The sequence below is a fragment of the Fundulus heteroclitus genome, chromosome 10 (genome assembly GCF_011125445.2).
Source record: "Fundulus heteroclitus isolate FHET01 chromosome 10, MU-UCD_Fhet_4.1, whole genome shotgun sequence".
NCBI lineage: Eukaryota > Metazoa > Chordata > Actinopteri > Cyprinodontiformes > Fundulidae > Fundulus > Fundulus heteroclitus.
The window spans coordinates 16,465,281-16,486,661 of record NC_046370.1 but is presented as its reverse complement, the minus strand read 5'-3'; the positions used below and the strand labels follow the sequence as shown (position 1 = coordinate 16,486,661).

Genomic DNA, 21,381 nt, shown 5'->3' with positions numbered 1-21,381 from the left:
TTGTCCTTGAGTAACATGAAAGCCACTTTTAAATTCAGTGTGTCATGAACTGGTTCTGATCAATAATTTGCCTTTCTGAATGTCTGTCAAAGCGCTTTTGGCTTTGCTTTTCCACTCATTGACTCTTCAGCTACCTCGCATCTTCATAGAAATATTTATGTAGTCGTTTTTTGACTTTCACTACTGTCTATTTGCTGTAGTTATGCTTTTTAGGCTGTCTGTGTTTGTTCGCTACTTTGCAGAATATGCTGTCATGCACATGTGAAAGGACCGGACAGAAAGAGTTAAATGGCATTAAAAGAAATCCAAAGGAAACAACTCGAGCTCTCTCCGACTGACTGCCTGCAGAACTATTGCTCCAGAGCACTAAAAACATTACAAGGAAGTGGCAGCCTGGAGAGGAGATATAAGGAGATGAGTGGCTGTTTAAAACTGTTGCAGTCCTGCAAATGCCACAGGCTGGGCCCAGCTCGGCACGACGTGCGGAGAAGATCCTTCGTGATGGAGCTCTTTCTGGCTGCAGCTGTGCTGAATGACAGCCTGCTGGATGGACCATTCGCATCATGTGCTATGAGGATGACACAGCCCCAGGGGAGTTGTGCATATGTGTGTGTTTCTACGTGTTTGCTGATAAAACCTTGTAAGTGCCCTGGTGGCACAGGTGGAGCCCAGTGTGGCCTTGGCTGATGGTGGTTTCCTATTACAGAGGCAGCTGCCGTGTGGCTCCCCCTGCAGGCCAGCCGAGCATTGCTCCACTTCTCCCACGAGGTGGTTGCTAATCTCTCTCATTCAGGCTTATAAAACGAGGTCAGACTTAAAGTAGGAGTAAAATAAATCATCCGTTGGGTGTAAAGTCAGTTCCACGCGATGTGGATGTGGATTTTACGCGCAAACATTAAAATTATAAGCCGTGTTTGGCCCGCCGTAAACAAAACCCCCTTCCTATTTATTTTTTGGCATTTTAGACAAAATCCATTTTAGGTATTTTAAATATTTTTACATAATTATGATATGACGGTAAAAAATACTTGTTAAATTACATATGTGGGTTGACTCGTAGTTTTATTTTTGTGTTATTTACTCAAAGATCAGAACCTTAATATTCCAGTTACTTTACTTTCATGTACAAATTGTTTCTTCTTTTCTTTGTTTATATATATATATATATATATATATATATATATATATATATATATATATATATATATATATATATGAGTCAGTAAAGTACAGTACAGTTAATTTTTATCACAGTTTTCATCTTTTCGTAAAATTTCAATCTGTTATTGAAATGTTTATCGTTATTATTCCTAATTTATGAATACATTTCCTAAAGACCAGAATGGTATTTTTTTATTTCCCATATTTTTATTTTTGTATTTTATATCTGTTTTTAATTGTATGTATTTATTTAAAGATCTGGATGCTCCCTGGATGGATTGCTCTGCGCGTCAGAGGCTGCGGTGGGCGGAGTTGGCGCGGTGAGGACGCACACAGCCCACTGGAGCTTTGTTGATATTGGCTGCTCCGTCCTTTCACAGGAGGTTATGTCTTCAGGTCTTTCGGAGGAAGACGAGAGCTTCAAAAGCGCAGAGGAAAGGGAAAGCTAATTAAGACTTTCACTGTGCGTGAAATTCGCGCATCGCTTTCATGGGTGACGCCTTTCCCAAAACGAGTAAGTTTATACGTAAATATTTTTTTGTGCCTTCACTTTTTTTTTTAACGAAGTTAGATTTGCGTTTATTTTCATTCGCCAGGTACGTTTCTCAGCATAGCTCTTTCACCGGTGAAATGTGACATAGAAACTGAATGCAGTGGTTCTACTTTGTCCAAATGTGCCAAATGTCATCTCCATATTTAGGCTCTGGATCTGGAAGGCGTTGAAGCGGCCACGATGTCTAACGCTCAGGTTGAGATCCCAGGACGCGGCTTCCCAGGCCTCTCCGTGGACATGACGGACGACTGCCTGTCCCGCACCGTGCTCCGGACGCACGGCTTGAACGCGCGGAGGAACTCCTACTGCCTGCAGAAAATCACCATGGACATCGATTCGCCCCTGTACAGCAGCGCCCTCTCCAAAGCGCTCTCCTGGTCGGCGGAGAACATCCTGACGCTCACAGAGTCCCGAGTGGAGGAGGAGGAGAAAGCGGACGAGTCTCCGCAGCAGCTGTCTCCCGTCTCCAGCCAGGACGCCAGCGCCGACGCGCCCTCGGTCAGCCAGGAGCCCGACGCGGTAGAGTCCTCCGGAGGAACCTGGCCCTCGGAGCGCAGGTCCAAAGCTCACGATGCCAGCTCGGACTCTGACAACGAGCTCCAGAACAGACAAAACAAGGTCCTGTCCCGCATCATCTTTGACACCCAGTGGGAGCAGGAGGAGAAGGAGGACGTGGAGACCAAAGCGGTGGCGACCTCTCCTGATGGGAGATACCTGAAATTCAACATAGAGATCGGAAGGGGTTCCTTCAAGACGGTGTACAAAGGTTTGGACACGGAGACAACAGTGGAGGTGGCATGGTGTGAGCTGCAGGTGGGTACTCCTACAGTTCATCGTTTCACTTTGTTTGAAGTAAAGGATCAAAATAATATTCAAGTTATCATTTTATTTAGACTTTCATGGGTTTGGTGCATCTTTTACACGCATGATGTGTCAGATCGTCCTACCTGGACTCCTCCTCATGCTACAACACAAACTTAAGTGTATTTTACTGGGGTTGTAAGTGACCACCACAACCGTATGACGCATCATCGGAAGGGAAAGGAAATGGATGCAAACAAAATGTTTTAAAATCTGAAAAGTGTGGCATGCTTCTGTAATCAGACCCCCCAGAATGAATACCTTGTAGAACCATCTTTTGCTGCGGTTACATCTGCCAAGTCCTTGGAGCTTTTCACATCCAGAGACTGACATTTTTGAACCATTCCTCTTTACTAAAATAGCCGGATTGAACGGAGCGATTCAGTGAACATCAGCTCTGAGGGCCTTGCCCCAGCTTCTCAATTGGATTCAGGTCTGGATTTTTGAATGGGCTGCCTCACTACCTGAATATGCTTCGGTCTGAACTATCTGCAGCTCTGGTTGTATGTTTAGGGTCATTGTCCTGCTAGAAAGTAAACCTCCAGCTCATTCTCAAGTCTACTGCGAGGTCAGGTTTTATTTGAGTGACCCTTATACAGATCCACCCATCTTCCCATTAACCTCATCCAGCTTTCCTCTTCCTGCTGAAGAAAGCATATTCCTGTTTGCATTTAAGTCCCAAGGTTTTATTTTGGTCTTTTCTGACCAGAGAACATTCATCCACATATGTACTATACCCCCTATTTGGCTTGTGGGAAACTTTAGACAGAAGTTGGGGCGTGCTCCAATGGCGCAGGGGTAGTGTGGACGACCCACGTGCGGAGGCCGTAGTCCTCGACACGGCTGACCATGTGTTCGATGTTCTGCAACCCTCATTCCTGTCAGCCTACTTTGTAAAAATGAGCCATTAGTTTTGAAAAACACCCAAAAAAACAACAAAAAAAACCTACCTGAATCAATGTATGTCCTACAGAGATCTCAATGGCCTTTTTTTTAATTATTATTATTATTATTTTTAGATTTTTATTTCTGAGAAACTGCAAACCTTGTATTGTTTGACTTCCACTTTGCCATTGTTCTCCACTTTGTTTTGGTGCATCGTGCGCAATTCCAATCCAATAAAGGCACCATGTGTGGACGTAAAGTGACAAAATGTAAAACCGTTCAAAAGGTGTGAATATCTTTTGCATGACTCAGAGTCAACCCCCCCCCCCACACACACACACACACACGCACACACACACACTTCACAGCTCTCTCCGCTCTAATTCCTGCTTCGGTGCACCAGCCCTAATGTGAAGCGGCTAATCTGGTGCGTGTTAGTCCTTGCTGACCTTGTGTCTGCCCGTGTCGAGGCCTGACATGGTAACCTGTGTCGTCCTACTAACAGTCAGTTCCAGATGAACCGCTGTACCGTTACCGCCTTCCTCTCTAATCCCATCGGTCATTAAAAAAAAAACCCGGCGCCGAGGTTCTCCTAGAACCTCGTGTGCGGCGTTTTACATGCCGCTCCCGATGCTCTGTCGTGCGCTGTTTGCATGTGACACAGGAACCATCGGTCGTGCTTCCATCATGTTGGACCGTGCTTGGTGGTGTCCTCGGGTTCTGGGGGCTCCTGTAACGTGGTAACAAGAAGTAAGACGCAAACTGACAAGGCGGGCCGCTGTAAAAGTGCAGGGGTGTCGGGGTTTGGCATGCAGCAACCAAAACGACTTGGCCAGCAGCTGCCTCTCCTCGTGCTTGCACGGTGTGATAGCACGGCGGGCGGATTTAAAGGTTTAAGCTTTAACTCCACCCTTAACATTTTGCCATTGTGCATGATCCAGGTCAGTGTCAATGTCTTGGCAGACGTGCCAGTCTCCAAATATTGTTTCTCTTGCGAGGCTGCAAGTTATTTTGGAATATCAATCACACGGGGAGGTGGCCTTTGCATTCCAACTCTGCGTAGGGTCGTCGGGGGTCATATTATGGAGGAAGTAAATCTAAAGGCCCAACAGCAGTGAGGAACATCCTCAGCCAGATCCTGCCTGAAAGTTTTTTTTTTTTTTTTTTTTTTTTAAAGAAAATGTCGTTTACCTGCTCTGTTGCACACATTTGTTTGATCAGAATCAAGTTTATTGCCAAGTAGGTTTGCACTTACAAGGAATTTGACTTGGTGTCGATGGTGCAGACAAAATAAAATAGAATAGATATATACAGAAGCTATATATACACACAGTAGACTGTGCCTTAATGTAACGCAGAAGCTTGTAAGCTTGATCCGTATCATTAAAAATTGATGTCGTGAATTCAGAACCCGTCTCTTACTTTCAATTTTTGTTTCGGAGAGAAAACCCAAAGTTTATCTTCCACAGCCGTTTCTGTGGCCACAGACCATTCTCGGACCCGAGCTTTGATGTTTCATCTCTTCGCTAGAGTCGGTGGCCCCCGGGTAAAGCTCCTTAATCGCCGTTAATGAGCTTATAGGTGGCGGCTGTTGATACGGTTACTGCTGTGATAAGTTAACCTCCAAGGGGGCAGACTTTACTGAAACCACCACCCAGTCCTCCACCATGTGTGCACCCTGATGCCCAAAGGGAAACGCGACAAGCTCTGCTGTTGGTGGCTAAACACGGTCACTCCTGCAGTGTTGATGGAGCAGCAGTCAGAGGTGCGTCATCACAACTCTGCGAGGAACGCCTCAAGTTTCTTTAGAGGTGTGCAGCGGCGACGGAGATCTAATCCAGTCTAATCTGCAGGAAGTTCTGATCGGCTGCTTGGGTGTCAACGGGGATTTAATTTTGCCTCTACTTTGCTTGATTCCCACTTCCCTCTTTGCTTTTTATGCAGAGATAAGACGGGGGTATCCCTCACCGCGTTGTCGGCCCGGTAAGGTTGAAGGCAGGTTTGTCTGGGCGGGGCCCAGCAGAACTTTTTGTGCCGGCGCACAATAAGTAAACAAAACATTTACATTCTTCCGTGACGCGCGACCCAGAGCTGGGCCCAGGACACTCTGTGGGACGCAGCTTCCTGCCACTGCTCAGAGCATACAGTAAAACTTTACTATTACAATAGGAAGGCAACCACCCGCTGAAGGAAAGGCTCCTGTAAGCATTATTTTGCAACATTCCCGCCCCACACAAGCTTATCAGGCCTGTAAACAAAGGCAAATAAAACGTCTCTGCTCTCTTTTATGTTGAGTTGGAGTTGATAACTCTTTTTGTAAATATGGAATATAACCAAGGATACGGTTTATCTTTTATTTTTTTGTTATATCTGCATTTAATATCATCAATATCATTTGCAGATAGACCATGCAGACTGAACCAACCTTGTATTGTTGCTTTAGACACATTGTTATCAAATGACACAGAAGCGCTCGTACCCTTTTGAACTTTTTAAGCGTTTTTATCACGCTACGGCCACAAACTTCCATAATACTGCTATATTATTTTTCCTTTGGCAGTCCAAAAGCCTCCTCACAGCTTGTTGTAAATGAAGTGAAACTAAACACAGGCCGTTTATGGTCGTCTTTTAATGATGACTTTCTCACTGACGCTTCAGACTTAGCCCTCGATAGACTGCCTGTCACGGGTGAGATTTTTAAAGCTTGGGTTATTGTTTTATAACTCGACTCTGCTTTAAAGTTCCCTACAACTTTCTCCCCCGACCTGTCTGCGGTGTTCCTCCGATGTTCATCATATTTGATCTCCAACACACCTCTGACGCTTCCTCAGAACAGCTGGATTTAAGCTCAGATTAGATTTACCCACTTGTGAAATCAGGGGATTTCTAAAGACAAATTGTTTGATTTTTTTTTTTTTTTTTTTTTTTTTTTTTTATTTTGGTTATGGGGTACCATACTCAACGGGGCTTAATGCACAGGCACACCACACTTTTCAGATTTTTACTTGTCATTTTCTTTCCTCTTTGCATGACTTTGTGTTGCTCTGTGTGATAAAATCCCACATGAATGCCAAGACGTTCGATGTTTGTAAAGTGACAAAATGTCATGCATGTTTAAAAAGAGCATGTCAAACACATTTAACAACGTATTTACGCAATAGTTTTTTTTTTTTTAGGGAAAGCCTTCTCTTTGTTAAAGAAGTTTCTGAAAGACTCGGATTAAAGATGACGCAGTTGGAGTCGCAGGGTTAAAATAACTGTACTTGGACAGGTTTTCTTGTAAATGTGTCTGCGGTCGACTGCAACACAACCCAGACATACAGCCAACATTATGTCCCCCCCCCCCCCCCAATCTGCCACAGCCATCATTCTGGATGCAGGTCTCGTCTATTTGAATATGAATTTATCAACTCTGTTTGATATTCCCTTTGCTTTCTTCGCAACCTTTGCAGAGTGTAATATTTTCAGGTCAAACATTTTCCAATCATTTAGAAATCTATAACCGTACACAGTAATTAAATACTTTAGAGCTGTGCCACATGGTCGTGTACTCAGAGCCTGGTGCAATTACTAAGAGAAACAAGGCAAAAAAAAAAAAAAAAAGAAGAAGGTGGGAAAGACATGGCCTTCTGGCAGCTCCCCAGGAACTACCAGATCCACAACTGACTCAGGTGGCATAAAGGAAATGTACTCTGAGCTTTTGAAGGAAATGCAGAAGTGATAAAAAAATAAATGAGCCGTTGTCTGCTCCCTTTTCCCAGCCACACATACGGTCATGGAACTGTGTTGTAAAAAAAAAAGAAAAAAAAAAAAGACCATTTGCTTGTTCTGAATTTTTGCTTTTAACCAAGTCTACCAAGCCGAATGCCGGTTCCTGTTTGAAAACGCGGGGGAGTAAAGCTCCCCTACGATACCGCTCAGGTGACTGGATGCAGCAGCGACGTGAGCTACTGAGTAACTAATAGGAACGAGAGCATTCAGGCACAAATCCTTGTCGGTGAGCCCCCTCTAAAGGGCATATCGGTTGCACAATACCTGTTCTCATTCAAGGGCAGCGGCTTCCGGCGTGCTCCTCCGCCTCGCACCAGACACTCGCGTCCTCTCGTGTTTCACTTTTCAGCTCCTACCCGCTCGCATTCTTCCGTCTGGCTCCATCTTATCAAGCTTCACCGCCGCCACCTGTATGATCCGCGGTATCAGTGGTAATAAGTGACATGATTAGGGCAGGAATGATTTGAGGGAAGAGTGGAAAAAGCTGCAGTGCCAGAGTTCTGCTGAACGACAAGCTTATTCCAGGCAAGGCGACAGGAGGCGACAAGTAAATTTAATAACTTGAATTTTGCGGTCAGCGTTTTTTTTTTTTTTTTTTTCAATTAGAAACAAATGAATGGAATGCATAGTTGAATTAAGCGGTAACAAAAGTGACCATTTCTCTTCTTTAAATGCCACTTGTCTCTAGGAAGCGCAGTGGTCTGAGCACCAAAGGATAGCAGGGGGGGGCTCCCTTTAGAGTTTAAAACACGTCGAAGCGTCAAATTTATGAAACCATGCGGTAAAACGACGTTTAAATCAAGTTTCGACACAAGCCCTTGATTTCTGTTGCTTGTTGGATTCTCGAAGCTCACGCTGGGCTGCGTAGCTTTTTATCTGAAAGTGGCCAGTGTTCTCTCACAGGCATCCTATCAGTCCGGCTGCAGCCAACAACAACGCTGTCTTTCCTTGTAGGGCCCACAGAGCGGCCGGACCGACTTTATCAGAGCCAAAGCCACGCAGTCTGGAGGAGCGCGTTGAGAGGGCTCACAACGATGGCCTACATCTGCACTTGGCAGCGCGTTACTTGAAGGCGCAGGTTGTTTGTTTGGATTACAGCTACTCGGTCTTAGAAGGAAGGCCGCATCGGGTCGGCACTGCAAAACTCGGCCGGCACTCTGTGCGCTCTCGCCTCAAGATACGACCCGTCCGCAAACATTTGTGATACAGTATATTTGGTGCTGGGACCTGAAAACCGTGTCTGACCGGCTGTCTTCGACAGTGTGTCAGTGCCTGACTTTTGGGTGGGTCGAGAAGGAACAAGCACAGGCAGCTTGGTGGCTTTTTTTTGTCTTTGGGCCTGAAGGTATTTGGAGTGTTTGTGATGACGACTGAAAGTATTGTGTGGGTGTAGGTTTATGTCCCGGCCCTGTAAAGTAAGGTTCACTGTAGCAGGTAGCGCAGACGTTCTTTGATAAAAGGTTGACAGACAACACACGCACTACTTTTTTTTTTCTTTAGTAAAATAGTGTTTTGCATTTATAAGGCTGCAGAAACTTCTACACTTTAAGCATCCAAATTGCATTAAGATCTATTATAGTGGCTTTAAGCAAACCTTTTCTCAGTTTTCAGGAGTATATCCAAGCATCCTTAACTAGTTTTGTAACTTTTTCTCCTTTTTTTTCTTCCCGTTTCTTTAGCCGAATTTATGAAGGATCTCCAACAAAGCTTGATTTAACTTTGGTGTCTGCGTACAATTAATATTCAAATGAAGACTAATTTATCTTTTGGGTCAGATGTCTGTTCAGAATATTCTGCCTTACAAAAACTGAACTGAAAGGAGGGGGGAAAAAGCAACCAAAATCCAAAGTAAGTCTTTGGAAGACCCTCAGAGAGGCTGGAAACATGATGGTGGCAGCACCATGCTACAGGGAATGCTTTTTTTTTTTTTTTTTTTTTTTTTCTGCAGACAAGGAAGCTGTTTAGTGTTGGAAAAATGCACAGAGCTAAATGCAGAGAAATCCTGGAAGGCAACCTGGTTGAGGCTGCAAAGACCTGAAACCTCTATCTGTGGAAGTTTAAATCTTCAAGCAGAACGAATCCTCCTCCACACCGGTTGAAAATCTGCAGGAAGCCTTGAAAAGGGATGCTTTTTTGATTTAATCTGAAGCTATTTTACAAAAGAGAAACAGTTTGGTTTCTAGATGTGATATTGCGAGCTGAACTTCCCACTTCACGATTATGCTCTGCTTTGTGTCAAGTCTATTACTTAAAACCTCCAACTGAATGCAGTCAAGTTTGGGTTCTAATGTGACACAATGTGGGAAAAAAGTCAAACTGTACGAACGCTTTTGTAAGGCGCAAAATATTCTGTGAAGCTGCACAAAAACTTTGAAACATTAAAATCGTCGTGAGTGAAATCTCCTGCTTTTTTTTTTCTTCTTTCTAGCAAAAACAGATTTCTGGTGCCAAAGAATCTGAGCTGAGTCACGGCTTTTTATTGGCTTCTCTCTGTCGATCAGCTTTTTTTCAGGTCCTAAGCTGCCCGTGTTTGTTTAGAGGTTCCCACCACCTGCCGTGCTTTGCGATCTTCAGATGCATGGCTTTGTGACTTGTTTCGAACTTTATCCCCTGGGATCCTTTTAAAATTGCATCTGGATCCATGTCCTTCTCTCTAATCACGCTGGCCTTTTATTCAAGAGCAGCATACGTGTGCGTCTTCATCCGAAACGTATCCGCCATGCAACCCAGCTCAGAACGATCCTCAGATTAGCTTATCCAGCCGGGTCTTTAGATTCATAGCAAAACTGTTCTTCCCCAAACTCCTCTGCTCCTCATCTCTCTTCATCCTGAGAGAGATGAGGCTTTTAAAAAAATGTTGTTAGCATATATAGTTTAGGACTCTGCATGTGAACATCACCTGGTTAGTTGTTGAACCGTTTTACTGTATATAAAGGATTTTTCTAGAATTTGCAAGTATTATATACCCCAATGTAAAAAAAGATTGAAACAGGAACCTGGGCCAGTATATTGTTGTTCAAATATAGAATCAATTTGCGTTTTAAGAGAGCTGGGACACCAACAGAGAGGAGAATTGCTGCTATTTGAAAGAAGAAAGTGTTGTCTCTTTAATGCACGATAGCTAATTTGAGTTCCTTAACAATGTGACTCTTTTTTTAGCCACATTTTCATTATATAATATTCCAGATTATTTTATTTTTTTTGATTTTGTTACTGCTACGTCTTGCCATTTGAGTTCATCTACAAAACGATGTAGAGTTTATATGTTGTCCAGAAAAGTCCGGAGGTTGATTCATATATTTTCCTGGACTGGAGCTGTCCATCTCTTTGTCCGCTCATTTATCTCTCCGGCCTGACTGGTTACGTAATTATGGTTATGTATTATGCAAGCCGCGTGTTTAAAGCCTGATTTTTGTGGAAATCTCTGTCATAATTATGTTGACAACTATTTTCATTTATATTTTTATAAAAACTGTTCAAAGTATAAACAAGTATACAAATTTTTTTTTTTCAGTTGACTCAGTTTTTTTTCTGCATTATAATTTATTCTTCTGATTCATTTGGACCTCCTCATCTTTACCCCTGGATAGTTCGGCTTTCTGTTTTTAAACAAATTCATGTAAGATAAGATAAGAAATCCTTTATTGTCCCACAATGGGGGAATTCAAGTGTGACAGTAGCAAAGACGCAGACAGAGTTACACACAGTTAATAGTAGTTAAAGAAAACAAGCTAATCTAATATTAGTTCTAAAGCAGCGGAGGATGAGCCTTATCACAAGCGGAAGAATTAAAAGTTAAAAAATAAATACCAGTAAAAACTGTGCAATTATTAATAATATGACATACCCAGGTATAAAGGATGAAATATTCAAGTTAACAGTGGGGGTGAAAAAGAATGTTTTGATTTTATTTTTCTTACATAACCTCCTTACAGGTGGATTCATTGTTCAGCTACTTTTTGTGTCGTTGCATTTTTCTATCACATTATATCATCAGCTGTGCTGCTCAACACAAAACTCATTTATATTACAGTTTTGCCAACAAAGCCTGGAAAATCTTGCCATTCTTCAGTGTTTTTTGACGGTGTGTTGCTGTACAGCCATTAGTTTGGGGGAAAACAAGTGGTCACACTGCAGCCCTGCTTCCTAAACAAACCAAAAGACCTCAAGGTTTTAATAGTCGTCCAGGGCCTGAAGCCATAGTTGGTGAGGAGAAAATCCTGACGCGACCATGTGTGTCCAAGTGTGCAGGACGGAGGGTTTAAGTAAACGTGCTGGAAGGTACCATGTTGGATCCAGGATAAAAAAAACAAAAAAAAAAAAAAACAGTTAGGCTTCCCTTCAGTACTTACTTATCAGCAAACACTGTTACATGTTTTCTCTGTCAACAAAATTGGTGTGATAAATTAGTGTGCCACCTCGCACAGCAAATAAAGCAGTTTTAGTTTGCTATTCATTTTGCAGTGTGGGTTTCTAAACTTGGTTCTCACGTTCCCTGCTTAAAAATAATTTAGACGTGAGTCCTTATTGAGTACTGTTGAGCAAACAGCCCTGAATTCATGAATCTTTCATGCTGCCACCTTCCTCTGACACGGGCACCGCTCGAACTCCGCCACCTAGTAAACTATATCCGGTCCTGCTCGCCGTAGGCACTTGATAGCACACCCTTGTTTGTCGGTGTAATACTAGGCGCCTTCCACCTCCTGCAGTCAGAGTTGAAGTGCACTGCAAATAAAGGGCGGACCAGTTTTCTTTGACGCTTTATATTAAAAAAAAAAGACTCTTTAGGGTTTATTAAAAGAATTTGAAATCATCCTCAGATCTTGTTTTGCTTTGAACCCCAAGAAAAGTAATATTACAGAATACTACTGAGATAAAAGCTTCCTCGCTACTTACTGGCTGCAGAGCCTGGGGCCAAAACAACTTTAAGGCTTTGCTCTGATGCTCTCATGGTCTGATCTGAGTCAAATGGCAGCTTTCTACAAAGCCTAATATAATCCACCTGAACAAGGAACCGAAAAACAAACCGCAATGTAAATGAAAAGTGGATTGGATTAAATTGAGTCATTAGTCATAATCTGGAGATATTTTGCTTAGTTTACATGAGCCGGTGGCAAACAATACTCAGAAAGGGCGAAAAAACCACTGTCTAGCAAAAGAAAACAAAGGCCATCAGGTCGGGACCTTAAGTTGCTTGCTGATGCTACCTTATCAGCAAAAAGGCAAAAGTGGAAGTTTGAAACTATAACTAGAGCAATGGCTGCATTTCTAAAACTACGGCCAACTCGTGGGAACGTTTAGCTTAGGCTTCAGCGATTCAAAGAATGATCATTCAAAATGCTTCTTTTGTGGCAGGATCCAGCCAGAAGGCGCATACTTTTAAAGCCAGATATGCATTGTCATGAACTTGCTGAGGCGTGTGCTGCCTCAACAGGGTGATTTATATCACAAACAGTCAAAAATAATTAGGTTTGTGGGTTTCTGGGTTCATCTGGAGCAGTCGGGACATGACAACGTTTTGGGTGGTGTTAAAATGTTTAAAGAAGACCTCTTTTTAGTATTTAAAAAAAAAAAGAAAATGCGGTACAACTAAATATTTAGTAAAAGTATTTTTTTATGAAGGTCACCAGAGTCGGATCAGAAAGAAAACCTGTTGTGAATATTAACCATAAAAATCTACTCTTCTGGAGGATTTTTGTTGTTGTGTTGTCCAGCTCCGGGTTTGGCCTTAATAGAAACTGAAGACGTAATGTTGATGAAGCAGTGCACCCCGTTCGATATGCTGTGCCATTGTCCCTGAAATCCTCTTTCCACTAATGGACCATCCTCAAGGGAGCTTGGGTTATGTGTCAGGACAAGGATAGCAGCGCAGCAACATGTAGCATTGTTATGATCTAAAAATTTCAAACTTGATACCGATGCTAAGTAAAAATACTTGATACCATTTTCGATACCACGGCACAGGGTTCTTCCAAGTTGAGACCAAAAATTATGATTAATTACAATATGACATCATTTTAACTTCCTTAATTAGGGCAAAACCAGTAGGGGAACAGTTCAGTCCTTTTAGAAAAACAATATTATTAATAAGCGTCACATCCCTGTTTGGCAAAACCGTAGACAAGATACGGTTTTGTATACGTGTTATTATCCTTTACTTTTGATTTAGACGTGCTATTTTATTTTAATTGCTTCCATTTGCTGTGTCAGCTCGCTGACGAGTCGTGTGTTGATCCGCACCGTAGTAGAACTGAATGTCGCATGATTTGAACGGAGCGTTGCATCTCAATGCGGGAACTTAGACGGACAGAACCCCATCATTGGGCTGTCTGTATCTGTGAAGCCAATATTTAAACTGAAAGCGTTAGCTTATGTCATCTGGGAGTTTACTACTTCATTGTTGCAGATACAGGAGCTTGACTGACCATTTTAAAAGTTGCCCCCAAACACCAGTGTCCTAGCCTTAGCTTGTAGCTTTAGCAATGCTAGCTTGTGACATCCTTTGGTCCATTTTTCTTTTTGTCTGTCCGTCTGCCAACAGGGAAAGTGTCTCTGAACAATGATTTATTGTTTGCCTTGTTAGCCAAAGATGGTTGTTGTTGTTGTTTTGTTCTATTTTCTGTTGCTTTTCTGGATGTACTCGCCAAGTTGGCAGATTTTAAAACTTCCAGCAGCAGATTATTGTTAAGGTGAGCGGCAGCAGGGAGGGGCTGGCTGTCTCTGTTAAGCCGGGCGTACACTGTACGAGTTTTTCAGTCGTGGTACTTATATACATCTCAAACTGTGCGAGGGAACCGCGGGGTTTAAAAGTTCACCGCTCACGATCTGTGTGGCGCGACGCTCGGACGAGACCGGACTGCTCACACTGTACGTCGTGTCCCCTCTGGGACCGCTCACTGTGGGGACAGAGGCAGGCGAGCGACGGTAGGTGACAGGGACCCAGAGCAGGGGTTCGAGCCCAGCTCTGGCGAAGCCAGCAGGAGGCACCGGGCGTCAGGGGAATGGAGGGGAGAGAGGAGGGACGAGACGCACCGGCGGCCGCGCGGCACGGCAGGTCGCCCGGCCCGCCCCCACCAACAAGCGGAGGAGTGCCGAAATAGGCAGCAAGCGCGTTGCGGACCGCGGAGGAGTGCCGAAACAGGCGGCCAGCGCGTTGCACGGACCGGACGGCTCGCCCTCCCCAACACCGGCCGGAGGTTGCTTCAGGGACGCCCGCTTCCCTCCCTCCGCTGGCGGGGACGGAGAGGAGGGGAGGGCGCCCCCTCGTAGCTCTGCTTGAACAGCAGGATGCGCTCACGAAAACCTCACGACAGCCGACTGAATTTCAAACATGTTTGATTTTCACCGATCGTCCGATTCCTGATCTGGAGGTAGTCGTGAGAAGCCAGTCCCCCCTCCTCCCCCCCTCTACGATCAAGCTGAAATTCGGCCGATTCAAAAAATGCTCGCACGACTGAAGAATCGGCCCGAAAAGGGGAAAAACTCGTACAGTGTACGCCCGGCTTTATTGCAGGCTTGCTGGCAGAAGAAGTAGACCTACAACAATTTAGACAAACATGAATCAGTCAGTTTATGGGGATTTTCACACTGAGTAGCTTTGGATTCTAATGTTTTTTTTTTTTTAGCCTCCATTATATAGAAACATCTATTTTGATAATCCTGGCAGCATTCCACCTCTCAAGATCTAAAATGAAGATTTGTGTCTGTCCTAGTCAAAGTCTTGAATTAAATCTGAATGAGATGTAGTAGCTTGACCTTAAACAGGATATTTTTACTCAGAAAAAACTAGTGTGGCTGTTTTAAGACAATTCCGCAAAAAAGTGTGGACCAAATCCCTTCCACGGTGATGTAACGTTAAATTAATTGACTTTACAAATACGTTATGACAGTTGTTGCCACCAAGTGTGGCACAACCAAATATTAGTTTACCATTATTTAAAAACTGTAATTTGTAATTTGTTTGTTTGTCTGCTGGCAAAACTGGTTTGATTTGAACCATGTGTGATTTAAAAAAAAAAACAATAAAAAGAAATCATCAAATTAAATGAAATATTTTGAATAGTACTCTGCATAATAAAGCCAATTGCTCACTTTTACTGTTAGTAGTTATGTTGAACCTCTGTGTTTTTTTTAAGACAATACTCCTACAAGCCGTGTCCTTTAGGTATCTTGTGATCTTTCTGTGGTTCACTAGGTTTCCTGACTAGGACAGAGTGTTTGTTCCATTCATACTCCTCTCCTGAAATGCTCTTTGTACGAATAAAATAACCGCCACCCCTCCCAGTGCCCCTTGCATCTCAAAGTTGCCTCACTTTCAGGGTAATCTGATCAGACTGGAGCAAGAACCTCTTCTCATCACTGTTTACTCTGACCTGAGATTGCTCAGACGTCAGCAGAAATGTGTCTCGGGTCAAACTTGCCGGATCATTGCAGCAGTCGAGAAGGTTCTCAATACATTGTGGGGCCTGGTCAACAACGTCACGCAACTCCACGTTTCCCTCCCCGCTTAATTGTAGAGTTTTCTTCAAGCGGCTATCTGACAATCTTTTGTCATTTAGAAAAATCACAAGATCCTGTTTAAGTGACACAACAAAAGACCATGTCAGATTGCTTATAGATGGGAATGAATGAGATAAATCAGGCATGCGGTGTGCAAGGAAACATTATCAGTTTCTGTCATTGCGCAACTCTGTGCCTCTTGTGCTCAGCTTGAAACGAAAGAGGATTACCGAGGATGAGAAACAGGGGGGGAGAGGACAGTACTATAAATGCAAAGCAATTACAGGTCACCGTTAGGTTTTCAATGAGTTACTAAAAGCAGATACCAGCCATGTTAGGACATGTTAAGAACACCAAAGTAAACCCAGGAGCTCTCTTTATAAATGCACTTTAAAAGAAAGTGAGGCAATGCTTTATAGAAGATGGCCTTGCACTTATGTAAACATATCAGCTCTACATAGATAGACCACGTCTGCCTCAGACTGGCTATCTCATTCATTTAGGTCAGAGAATGTGTCTTAGCCTGGCCGTCCAAACCTTTTTTGTGCTTTAAACACACAAGACGTCCTGTAAAGCTGCAGCTTGATGGTAACTGGACACGTGCCATGAGTCATGTCAGGTTCTCGGAGTGAGAGCAGGAGTCAGTCTGCTTTGACTCCTCAGTCCTGATGAGATTAATGGCTAACCTCCCTCTGGCCGCTCCATTTACGGAGCATGTCGGGGTTTTTTTTTTTTCTCGGAATGAGCACACTGCCGCCTCAGTGCTCACCTGCAAAAATACAACCCTATGCCAGTCCCAGCGCCTGCGTGCATGGTACGTTGCATACTGTTTGTCAGTCATGTGGCAGGTATGCCAGTTTTGCAGCATTGAGGTCAGACCTTTTTTTTTTTTTTTTTTTTTTATCCCCACTCAGACGCCTCACCTCTGACCTCAATCCCAGCCAGTCGCCACAGCTTCTGATGGACAGTCTGCAGCAGGGCAGATTCTCGAATGTCACTGAAAGGCCTCTGTGAACTCTGGTCATCATCTGCAGAACTCCCCTGTGTCAGCACAGGCACTGGTTCAGTTATGGCCAGATAACACCACCGTCAAAAAAAAATGAATTAATGATCGCAACAAGATTTAAAACCAACTTCGTAGATCCTGAGGAAGAACAAATGAGTCAAGGAACATTACAGGGTGTGCTAAATATTAATTTCCTAAATCCAGACATAATTTATTTCTTCCTTTTAATGCAGATATTATAGCTACAACTGACAATACAACTTAGTTCTGGACGATATAGAGAAACAAGCGTATCGATAAAATAGAAATCATATTGGATTGATATCGATAATTATCAACAAATTCAAAACATATTTTAAGTGCAGCCCTGGCCATTTTATGCTGTTACTCTGCGACTTACTTTTAGATACAGAACACGAACACTGATTTAAAACCTGAACCCTTTATTCAACCAACCTTTTACCAAAAACTGCAAGTATTTAAAAAAGAAAAAAGAACGCGTGCTCTCTGAACTGTTTTGAAAGGGGGCGGAGCTTAATGTAAAGTTAATCTTAAACTCTTTGGAAACAATACATGATTAGAGCTTAATTCCTTGTTCTTCAAGGATGAAGACCCTGTTTCGCTGAATTGGCTGTATTGCTGTCAATTTCTTAAACCTACTGTAAACCTAACGCAGTCTTAGCACTTTGCCAAAGGGTTTCTTGTTGCAATTTTCTACACCCCATAACTTTCTCTACTCTAGGAAAGGTACATCTTGAAGTACAAAAACGGCCTTGAAAGTCTACACATGAGCAGTGAAGCTGTACATAAATGAATAGAATTACTGCACTTATAGTTCACTATGAACTTCATCTATTAAAAAAATCTAAGCTAGACAAGGGACAGCCTGAGGGACTGAGAATACCACATGGGAAAACCAGAGACGCTGTATGGACAAAGAATAGCGTGGGAAAAGCCAACCAAAAGAATTAAAAACTTGAAGGAAAAAAAAACTGACCTGATTCTTTGTTATGACGGTTAATTTATCAGTGTTTACACTTGTGTCTGATATAGATTACTAAAAGAGCAATGATAAACTCCATCCTTTGAACCTTTCATTTGCACAATTCTGTACGTATATTGAGGAGAGCAAAGTGAAAGAATTAGTGTCTCTAACCCCCAATAAACATCTCTGCAGGCTAGAAGTAAAGTGACTGAATTATTCTTTTTTTTTTTCATTGGACCCTTTTCCCCTCCCTCTTTTTGGTACGCATCCACACAAATACCACAGCCTGTCCACATTGACTGGTTGGTACAAAAAAAACCCAGTCCAGGCTTACTAAATCTGTGTAAGGCGCTGACACCGGCACACTGTTGGTTCCCGTGTTCAAACCACAGAGTGCTCCCACCTGGTTTGGAGCAAATGTTGGCTGATGCGTCGTGTTCCCATCCTGGTTGTCATAATAGAGGCGCTGCCCGGGACTTCTTGATACCAACGGCTCCCCGACCATCAACACACCTTATGTAACTCCACTTATATGGCAACAAGCCCAAGTGTTTCCAACCCCGGTTACTGCAGACCCCCCCCCCAGCCCACCTTGCATGGGCTAAGAATAACTTGTACGATGGTTCTAACGTTTCTGGTGATTTTATCATTTGCTTCCTCTAACTTCTTTGTTGTCTTGCACGTCGTAGCGTTTTCTTTTTGGCCTTGAAGGGGGTGGGGATTAGAGGGGGGCCTGTTTGGGATTTAATGGAACAGTGTGGGAGCTGGGAGCACGTGTCTATTGATCCTTCTGACTGACATAATATTACAAAGCCTAAGTATTGGTAACTTAAGCTTTTCCACATTTTATGATGCTACAACCACAGATTCCGATGCATTTAATTAGGATTTGTTTTAAAATGGAGCAACAGAAAGTAGTTCATAGTTTTCAAGCGAAAGGGAAGTGATTCAAGGTTTTCAAATGTCACCCCCTTGAGTCAATAACTTGTAGAACCACCTTCTGCTGCAACTACAGCAGCGGCTGGGGCGCGGCGTCCTCAGCAGCTCTGCGCTTAAACTCGGATTGAAATTTTGCAAATTTGTTGCCCTTCACTTTAGCTGATAGTCTCTTTTGTGCCTCTAACAGGGTTTCCTCCTGGATTACCCTCTATCTGGTTCCATCAATGCCCCCCTGTACTCTGATCAGCTTCCCTGTCTTGGTTTAAGAAAAGCATCCCGACAGGGTGATGTTGTAACCCCCATGCTTTACAGGGACAACTGTGTGTTCAAGGCTACAGTAATTAGGATGTAAGTAAATGCAGTGTTAGATTTCCATTTTAACCATTAGATTACCATTTGGCAAGTTGCCCCAAAAAGGGCAGTTTCTGGTCTTTTCTGACGAGAGCATCTTCTTTCACACGTTTGGTATGTGCCTTAGGGGAGCATGGGCTGCCATGGCTTAGCGGATTTGCAGTTCAGTTATACTCTTGATGTCTGTGAGATAGTCAGAGCTCTAAGTATTGCTTTGCAACCCTGCTGTAAATCTCTCCGCATTTATTTGCCCTAACCTGTCTGCGTTGTTCTTTGATCTTCATGGTGCATGTTTGTTCGTAGCGTTCTCTAACCAATCCTCCAAGGCCTTTCGTAGAACAGCTATTTGATAGATTTTTATTTGTCAAAGATTTAAAAACCACATTCACAAATATGTGCTACTTGGTGCTGGGCTATCAGCTAAAATCACAATAAAATACTTTGTTGTTTGTTAGTAACATGGCAAAATGTAAAAACTGTCAGAAGATGCGGATGCTTGTGCGAGGCTCTGTAAAGTTACTTCCATCGTAGGGAGAAAAATAGCAGCAAAAAACAGTGTTTTCATAATGTTAAAAGCTCCCGCTGTATTATAATTTCTGATATTAGCCACAGCTTAATTGCCTGCATTCACCGTATTAGGCCAGCAATAACTTCATCATATGACTTCATAATAAGTTTAACTCATTTTATTGTTTTTCCTTTTTTTCCAGCACTTATTTTTCCAGTACATTTTCCACTTGTTGACTCTTCAAATGACTCTGTTAAGGCTTGGAAAGTCTCCTTTTTAATGTTTTTGTACCATAGCGTACTCATTGTGCAACATCTTTTTTTCTTTTTCTTTTTTTTTTTTTTACTGCAAACTGTCAATTCATTTGCACAGAAGCCTGCCTGCCTGCGTTTAAAACTCACTAAACGTCTAGATGCACATCAACCACACGAACCCAGTGACTCGTTCATTCTGCAAGCACACATGCATCCACCTTGTGGTTTACACCGTCTGGTGTGTATGTGTTACCATGTTTATGTATTTTTATTTAGATCGATGGCGGTGGTAAACCCCAGAGTCCACAAACCTAAATTTAGTGTCTCTTGCATAAATTAGCTTGAAACTGAATTAAGTTACTGGGAAAATGCATCTAAATTTGTACTTTTACTGCTTGTTGCAGTCTGGTTACACTTTAAACCTGTCAAGATCATTAGTTTTCACCCTTAGCCTGAGATATTTGGCTCTTTTGCTAATCATTCATTTTTTTTCTGAGAAGGGTTTTACAAATGGGGGATAAGCTTCAGTCCATGTTCACGTCATCAAGGTATTGCTATTGACCTGACTGTAATCCATTTGGTCAGAGGTCGCCTCGCTGTCTTTGCTTTGCTGGGATTGCCGGTGTAAAGTGGCGTTTTGACAGGGGAATGACGTCGGCGGAGAGGTTTTTGCGACCTCGCGCCGCCCGTGCCTTTCGACAGCGTGGGTCCGGTGTCGGTGCTCAAGAGTTAGCAGCCGGAGAACCGCTCCGCCTATGAGGAAGAAGCTGAAAGAAAGCAGAGAGAAAGCAGGGAAGTTGAGTTGATTGTTGGCGTAAACATACGCCGAGCAGTTTTTCCAAGAGCTCTGCCTCAATGCAGGATTCATGGTCCCGTAGATTCCCAGGAGTTTTCCACTAGCCACCCCACCGCAGGCAGAGTTACTCCACCAGCAGCTAAATCAGCCCATTCATCCTAGAGGAAGCACAAAAAATGTCTTTGTTCGTGGAACTTGATTGGAGTGTTTAGTTGGGATTTACGCGGCGCTTGAAGATCTCTTCCATAAATCTCAAAAGTTGGTACTTCCTTTTATTGGCTGCTAAGCAGGATTATGTAACCGGGGGCTCGCCCAGATGGACGTACCTGTGGTTCCCAGTGTGACAGGGGATCTCATTAGCTCCAGCAGCAGTGATTTATCCAGTTGCTTTCATTTTTTTTTTTACTGCTGCAAACTCACGCAGCGATGTAGGATTCTGAGAAAACCAGCGTGTGTGTGCGAGTTCGTCTTTGAGTGTGTTAAACCTTCATACCACTGTCCAAAGAAAAGCATTTTTATGGTCGACAATCCATTCTGACCTCGAGGTCCATTTAGAAGCAGTTGTAGAGCTTTCAAGATAATTTATGGTTTGTGTAAAAAAAAATAAAAAAATAAAAAAATGCAATCAGCTTCTGCCATGTACGATTATCGGAAAACAGGACTCCCTGTTTTGACTCTAGGGTTACGTATGAGAACATAATAAGATGAACTAGTTAATAAACAATTTTATTTTTTATTCAGCATGTTTGTTTAGCACCAACAAAGTCACCTAAAATGCTAATTTAATTTAGGGTACCAGCTGGTAAAAGTCG

General features: G+C 43.0%; 1 protein-coding gene across 2 annotated transcripts in view; it reads left to right on the top strand.

The window, feature by feature from the left end:
- The first annotated feature begins 1,491 nt into the window (after window positions 1-1,491).
- wnk4a (WNK lysine deficient protein kinase 4a) overlaps window positions 1,492-21,381 on the top strand; it is a 64,801-nt gene continuing 44,911 nt past the window's right edge. For both annotated transcript variants that reach the window (XM_021321060.2, XM_012871714.3), the window contains exons 1-2: window positions 1,492-1,675; window positions 1,862-2,527. In XM_021321060.2, coding sequence (XP_021176735.2) covers window positions 1,895-2,527 — 633 coding nt within the window. In that variant the 5' untranslated portion in view covers window positions 1,492-1,675; window positions 1,862-1,894. The remainder of the gene's footprint in view (window positions 1,676-1,861; window positions 2,528-21,381) is intronic.